The sequence below is a fragment of the Chelonoidis abingdonii genome, chromosome 24 (genome assembly GCF_003597395.2).
Source record: "Chelonoidis abingdonii isolate Lonesome George chromosome 24, CheloAbing_2.0, whole genome shotgun sequence".
Lineage (NCBI taxonomy): Eukaryota > Metazoa > Chordata > Testudines > Testudinidae > Chelonoidis > Chelonoidis abingdonii.
In genome coordinates, this window is record NC_133792.1 from 3,587,198 (window position 1) to 3,594,697 (window position 7,500).

Here is a 7,500-nt window from a genome sequence, read left to right on the forward strand (position 1 = left end):
GTGTCCCGTCATTGTTGTGGGGCAAAGTAAGGCTGGGGGATGACTGGCTGTGCTGGCAGGGGGGTTAACTGGTTGTTTACAGAGTTACCAGGCTGGCTTGGACACTCATTTTTTTTTTAATGTCCCGGCTGTTTACAGTAATTACAAACATTTCCATAACTCGAAAATTCAGTTCCCTGTCCCTTCCCAGGACCACATCCCCGTCCCTGGTGTTTTCCCCGTCCCCGGTACTGTTTGCCCTGCCCTGAATAATGCTGTATTTGCAAGGCCATTAACTGCTGAGCTGATTGTTCATCCTTTCCTTTTAAAGTACATTGGCAGTGCTCTGCTACTGTTTGCAATTTGTTCATGGTTTCGGTCTTCCATTCAACACTTATTCATTTTAGCAGATTGCCAATAGCAGGCAGGAGGCCATTAACAAATGCACTAGCCAGGTCGCCCTGTCCATTTGTATCTGGTTGATGTATACCAGAATGTTGCAGAAAAATGTCAGTTAGCCGGGTGCGATAGTCGCCTGGGTTTTTCTCCCATTGTTGCTTACAGCCATTTATGGCCGTCCAGTTGGTTTTAGGAGTCCATACCCGAGGGATGGCTTTAAATAGTTTTTTAGCTCGTTTCTTACACTTTTTTTGGTATTTCAGCATTAGGACCAGCGTCTGGTAAAGTAGAGTGGTGGTCAGCAGCGAGCCAATCTGCTGCTGTGAGCCATTTTTCATGCTCACTAGGGGCTGTTACAAGTAGCTTGCACAGCTGCAGAAGGTCTGCCTCAGAGGGTTCATAGGTATTACACACTAACAAAAATTTTTCTGCAAATTTGGTAGGATTTTCTCGGGGCTTTGGAAAGCCTTTTACAATTGAAAGGAGCTTAGTGCGAGTCCAGGGTTTATAGCTCCAAGTGGGACTTCCGTCCTGGCCCCCAGTATGCAGGATTCAGAGGGGAGCCTGAATATTTTTAAGGCCCAAGTGCGAGCTTTTACGAGGCAGAGTGTGTCCAGAGGAATGGGCCTTGGCAGTACCGGATGGTCCAGACGGGTCTGAACTGGAGATTTCTGGGAATTGTTCCTGAGCTGGGAGATCTGGTGACTGTTGTTCCTGAGCTGGGGCCATGGGTGGCCATCTATTGATTCGACGCAAGGCTGCCAGATCAATTAATGCGTCTTCTTCATCCTTGTCCCTGGAATCTAGCAAGGGTTTTTTTTTTGTCTTTTCCTACCCCAAGACAGGAGTATGAAGGGGGGTCTGCTTGGAGAACAGGGTAAAGGGGAGTGCTCGGTCTAGTGGTGGGAGAGGAGGTTTTTAATAAAGCTTTTAACTTATCATTTGAATCTTTAAGAGAGGCGAGTTTCGATTCTGTCCATTTACGATTTGCCTCTTTCCACCATTGCATGAAACAATCGACCTCTCCTTTTGCCAATTTAGTTTTAGATTTGCCGAGTTTGTCTTTTAAGACATCTGTTTGATTCTTGTCCCAAGATCCTAACAGTGGCCACTGAGTTTTGGAATCTTCCTGAGTTAGCCTAGACCATTTTTCCAGAAACTTACAGGAGTTCAGACCCTTTCTAAAATACATAAAATGAGCCAGAGTTCCTTTAGGGAACTGCCCCGGCTTAGACGTTTGGTTACCGATACAAGAGGACTTCACACACCAATTACACAAGAAGGAAATTAGGGTTCGTCAGAGCGATGCCCAGTGCAACACAAAAAAGGAGGCCACAGGCTACTGCCTCAATCGCTCTTGGTTTTACCCAAGATGCGGTGCGGCTGCGACTGTGCAGATTTTACTCACTCAGACCGCAGGGACAGGAACCCCTTGGTCGGCCGATCCCCAGACGGAAACGGCACCCAGACTCAAACACTCCACAGAGAGGACGGATAGACACAGAGAAAGGACAGTCCTCAGTCCGGACAAAACAGCAGAAATAAAATTCTGAACCAGATTTCTGATGTTAGATCGGGATTCCTACCAGAACAGAGTGGGAGACCAACAGTTCCTGAGTCGATGGCGTAGACACTTCCTGTGGTCGTGCGCCTTTCCGTTCTAGGTGGAGGACCACGCTTGGCCAAGTGCCCAGGTGGCCGGCTGCCAGGTCGTTTTACAAAAAACAGCAGGAATTACCAACAGCCCCAAGTGAAGACTGTTGCCATCCTCGCTAGGTGGATACCTACCAAAATTGTCAAAGTTTTAGAATCAGGACTCACATTTGTCAAGATCCACTTGTTTATTAGCGCAGCGCTTCGGTTAATAACATTCAGAATATGTGAGTAGCCATGCAAGGCTAACAGTCTTATTATGACAGATAAGAGCGGGAATAGACAAAAGGGAACAAAGAAAGCACAGAAAAACGACGGCTGGGGGCAAACAACACGCAGCATGCATATTATGGGTCCACTTCGCTTACTAACTGTTATCGATCTAAGGGCTATACTTCACCAATGCCCTTAACCGTGCAATTGTTCTATGTTAATGTCTGTATTCCTGACACCTGGGATTGCAACATCCAACAATTTGCTAAAGGTACAGACAACATTCTTTAATCCTTCTATCTTATACAATATAATTCTCTACTTCACACCCCCAATTCTCTCTCTGCCAGGACTAATAGACAATCCCCAGTTCCCTCCCTCTCCATAAATGCATGTGCCCAGCTCCCTAATCTTTTTGTTGCCCTCGCGCTGACTCTTTCCAATTTTTCCACACCTTCTTGGTAGTGTGGGGACCAAAACTGGAACACAGTACTCCAGATGACCGGCCTCGAAGCCAATTCGAATAGAAGGGAATGATCACGTCCCTCGTCTGCTGGCAATGCCCTACTTTAGACCAAGCACCAAAAGCCATTAGCCGCCTTGGCAACAAGGGCACACCTGTGACTCATATCCACTCTCATCCACTGAACGCCCCTAGTTCTTTCTGCAGAAATGCTGCCTTAGCCTAACGGTCCCTATGTCTGTACAGTGCATGGGATTCTTCCGCCCAAGTGCCGTGACTCGCACTTGTCCTTGCTGAACCTCATCAGGTTTTCTTTTGGCGCCCAATATCTAATGTGGTCTAGGTCTCTTGTATCCATCGCTAGCGCTCCAGCTATACAAGCTACCACTCCAGTTTGTGCCCACGTCCTCCAGTCACAAGCACCAGCCTCTCCAGGCCCAGGGGTGCTCACCCCCAACTTCACTCCAGGCCTCACCCCCACCCAGCTTTCTCGCCACCACCCGCACCCTGCCTCTTCCTGCCAGTGCTTGAAGGGGGCTTCCAGGCATACATCAGCCCCAGCTGTGAGCTCCAAAGGAGAGATGATTCTTAGTGCTGCGAGCTAAGGGGCTAAGCTGTGCCGCTTTTCCAAGCCAATGCCTCTATCCCAGAACCGTCCTGGAGCACTGCGTGTGCCCAAGGGAATGTGACGCGAAGCTGGCCCCAGGGAAGGGAACTGCTGGGCCTGGCTGAGACCAGCCAGCTGGCATGCAGCACATGGCAAGCGACATCAGTGCTGCTCTCCTTGGTGTGGGTCCAGGTACTATCCATGGTGTTTTTGTCTCAAAAACCCCAGCTCCGAGCCTGTAAGTTCCGAGAATCTCCCCTTCCCCGGGGAAAGAGCCCGGGCTGGCTCTGCTCGTTGCAGAAGTGGGGGCGGCCAAGGCCAGAGCACCAGAAAGGAAGATCAAACCTGACCAAAGATCATTGCAAAGATCCCATGTTTTATTCTGGGCCTGGCTCACGGTGGTGCAGGGGGTGGGAAACGACGGCGCCCCAGAGCAAGAGGAGCGGAGCAGGCAGCAGGGGCTGGGATCTGGGAACCCAAGTGGAGTGGGACCGGGCCAGCCCCAGGCAGGCTGGAGCAAGGCCAGGCTGGGCTGAAGCCTGGCAATCAGCAGATTGAACACAGGGGCCGGCACTTCCCTTTTGCTTTTGTCCGTGGCGCAGGAGGGGCAGAAGCTGCAGACGAGTGTGTCTGGTTTGCAGGCTGCCTGCTCTTCCTGCTGCAACCTGCTCCCGGTGCTCGGAGAGCCAGGGCCCAGCTCGCCGGATCCCGGGAGGCTGAGCCAAGCCACAGCGGGTGCTGGGGTGCCATGCAGGGTAAGGACAGTGCCTGTTGGTCACAGGCTCTGGCTGAGCCCATCTGTGTCTGAAACCTGTGCCGGGTGCCCATAGCCAGCCTGGCCTGGCCTCGTGCACTGCCAGTGCCTCGTCTCCACCAGCCCAGGGACGTGGCTGCCTGTGTTTGCAGCTCTGCGAGTGGGGCTGCCATGCCCAGGGCTCTCAGAGCTAACTGTTCCTGGCACTCTGTGGGGGCCCATCAGAGAGCTGATTCAGACGGACCCTGCCACGCGACACAGGGAGCTCCACTTGCAAGCAGCTCAAGCCCTATGGCGAGGTGGGGCTCATGGGAAAGACTGGGAGAACGGTCAGTGGGCACAGACTGGGGCTGGTGGGAAGCCCTGGGTTCTGGGTGGGCTCTGCAAGAGTCCCTCCAGAGGGCACCCAGGCCACGCAGGCTGCCAGCAGTGGTCCCTGGCTTGCGCCTGGTTCTGAGGCTGAGCGGGCGTGTGGGTAGTCCAGGCCTGGATGCAGTCCTGCCATCGTTTGCCCCTCCTCCTTGGCACTGCATGCCTCACCCGTGCCTGAGAGCCCTTGGCAGGGACAGGGTTGGGGGCCCGGGCCGGCTGTAATTAAGATAATAAAGCATCATGGTCCCTCATGCTGTGGGTCAGTGGTTGGGGCTGGAAGGACATTGCCCAGTCCTGCCTGGGCAGCAGACGGGAAACTTACTCCGGGACCAGCACAGGGCAGCATGCCCCAATCCAGAGTTGGAAGAGCTGCGGCCTGGCCCAGCCCGTTGTGGGCAATGATCCAGCAATGGGGCTGAATCGACATATTGGGGGATTAGAAATAGAGAGACACCTCGGTAAATGCCCCCCAGGACACTGGGGGATGTTCCTGACTCCCTTGGCACAGGGCCCCCTGGGACTCTGGGGGATGTTCCTGACTCCCTGTGGTGCACTGACTCAGGGGATGTTCCTGACTTCCCTTGGCACAGGGCCCCCCGGGACACTGGGGGATGTTCCTGACTCCCTTGGCACAGGGCCCCCTGGGACTTTGGGGGATGTTCCTGACTCCCTGTGGTGCACTGACCCGGGGGATGTTCCTGACTCCCTTGGTGCACTGACCCGGGGGATGTTCCTGACTCCCCGTGGCACAATGACCCTGGGACTCTGGGGAATGTTCCTGACTCCCCTTGGCACAGGGCCCCCTGGGACTCTGGGGGATGTTCCTGACTCTCCTTGACTTATTGTTTCCCCCCTTTTATCCTGTCTTTCCCTGGCAGATGCTTGAGACGGACACTGAGGAGCTGAGGGTGATGCCCTCGGAGGAGGAGAAGGTGGCAGGGGGCGATGCCTGCCTGGCCGCAGAAGGGGCAGCAGAGGGGGCATTGAAGGAGGCTGTCCCGGCTGCCCTTGGGGCCCCACTGGAGGAGGAGAAGGTGGTGATTGCAACCAAATGTGTGGAGGAGCAGCCTGGCTCCAGCCCGGCCTTTGTGATCCCGAAGCTGCGGCTGGACAGCACAGCGGACAGCCTGACGGACGAGGAGGAAGACGAGGAGGAGGAGGAGGAGGACAGTGACAAGCACTATCTGGAGAGGAGCGAGGGGAAGCGCTGCAGCATGATTGAGCCGTCGAGCTGCGAGCCGACCTACACCCTGACGGTGCAAGGCTCCCTGCGGCGCCGCACGCATAGCGAGGGCAGCCTGCTGCAGGAGACGAAGGGCCAATGCTTCACCTCCGACACCACCCTCAACTGCCTGGACATCCAGGGCCCCCAGGCCCGCTGGGCACTGCCCTCACCCAGGACCCTCAAGAAGGAGCTCACTAAGAACGGGGGCTCCATCCACCAACTCGGCCTCCTCTTCTCCGGGCACAGGAAGGTACGTGAGCCAGAGCCCCCCGCTCCCTCCCCATGCCGGGGCTTCTCTCCCTCACGATGGGGAGAAGCTGGGGGTGCCCTCCCTGGCTGGGATGTCCTGCTGTCAGGAGGGCTGACAGCTATCTCGGCAGGGTCTGACCTCCTTTCCCCCACGGAGGGGTCCCTCTGCGCCCCAGGGGATACAGGCCTGGAGCCAGAGTGAGAATGAGGGAGGCCAGACTAATGCCTTCCTCATCTGCATGGCCTTGGGCTGATCCAGTCCCTGGCCGCAGGGGTTGCAGGGGGCACAGCTGAGGAGGTTGGCATGGGGCCTCAAGCACTGAGGCTTCAACCACCAGGCTGACAGGCCTATGTCAGTGCAACCCAGCCGCTGGGGGGTGCCGTGTGCCCGCCCGCCAGTCCTCATCCTGTGCCCAGCCTGCCCATGGAGGACAAGTCACTTGGTGGGCCTGAGTGCCAGGCCCCAGCCCAGCTGTCTCCAGAGCCCAGGCACTGTAGGACCAGCCGCCAGCATCCCCAAACTCCCACCCCCACTGCGGGGCTGAGGCGTCCTGCTACGCTCCAAGCTGCAGCATGGCACATGATAGCTCGATGCCGGTGGGGTGGGCGGGCGGCATTCATGGAGCTGCTGTGCCTCTCCTCCAGATTGGGCTGGTTTGGGGTGTGCTTTTGGTGCCCCCTCCAGGCAGCCTAGTGCAAGTTCTGCCCCAATGTCCAGCCCGGGCTCATAGGACCCAGCCCCTCTGCCCCCAGCATCAGTGCTACCAGCGCCTCTGCAAGGCAGGTGGAGATCCCCTCCTAGCTCCGGGAAACCAGAGACCCCAGCCTGGAGCCCCATCTCCCCAGCAGATCGATGGTACCTGGCACGGGGGAGCTGAGCCCTCACCCCACAGGGAAGGGCGACCCTGCCAATGATGTCATTGTCTGGCTCCTCTGGCAGCACCGTCTGATCCCCGTCCCTCGACAGCTTCTTCCCCAGCCGGACGTTTCATGTTCAGTCCTGTGCTCACACAGTGAGCATGCCTGGGGGGAGGTGCCCCTGGCAGCCCCCCTGCTGCACCCACCCAGGGTTTCCTGCTCAGGGTTGCAGGGGGAGGCACAGCCCTGCCACTGTGCCCTGCAGAAGTGCTCCTCCTTGATCAAAACCTGGGCAAGACCTGGGCCCTGTGCAGGGGACACATTACCTTCATATCGGTCACATAACAAAATCTATGTGGTGGGGGTGGGGCCAAGTGGTTTGGAGTGTGGGAGGGGGCTCAGGGCTGGGGCAGAGGGTTGATTTGCGTCAGGGCTGAGGGCTCTGGCTGGGGGTGCAGGCTCTGGCGTGGGGCTGAGGATGAGGGATTTGGGGTGTTGGAAGGGGCTCAGAGCTGGGGCAGAAGGTTGGGGTCTGGGGGGTGTGGGGTGCGGCGGGGCTGAGGGCTCTGGCTGGGGGTGCGGGCTCTGGGGTGGGGCCTGGGATGAGGGGTTCGGGTTGTAGGAGGGGGCTCAGGGCTGAGGCAGAGGGTTGAGGTCTGGGGAGGCAGGGATGAGGGTTCAGGGTGTTGGAAGGGGCTCAGGGCTGGGGCAGAGGGTTGGGATCTGGG

The 7,500-nt window shown here is 56.8% G+C and overlaps 1 protein-coding gene across 8 annotated transcripts in view; it reads left to right on the forward strand.

Annotated features, from left to right (window-relative positions):
- RGS3 (regulator of G protein signaling 3) overlaps window positions 1-7,500 on the forward strand; it is a 235,466-nt gene that overhangs the window by 204,931 nt on the left and 23,035 nt on the right. For 7 of the 8 annotated variants that reach the window (XM_075060499.1, XM_075060500.1, XM_075060501.1 and 4 more), the window contains one exon: window positions 5,319-5,915. In XM_075060499.1, coding sequence (XP_074916600.1) covers window positions 5,319-5,915 — 597 coding nt within the window. Of the gene's footprint in view, window positions 1-4,028; window positions 4,070-5,318; window positions 5,916-7,500 lie in introns of those variants that run through there. The other variant, XM_032782488.2, reaches the window with a different exon arrangement.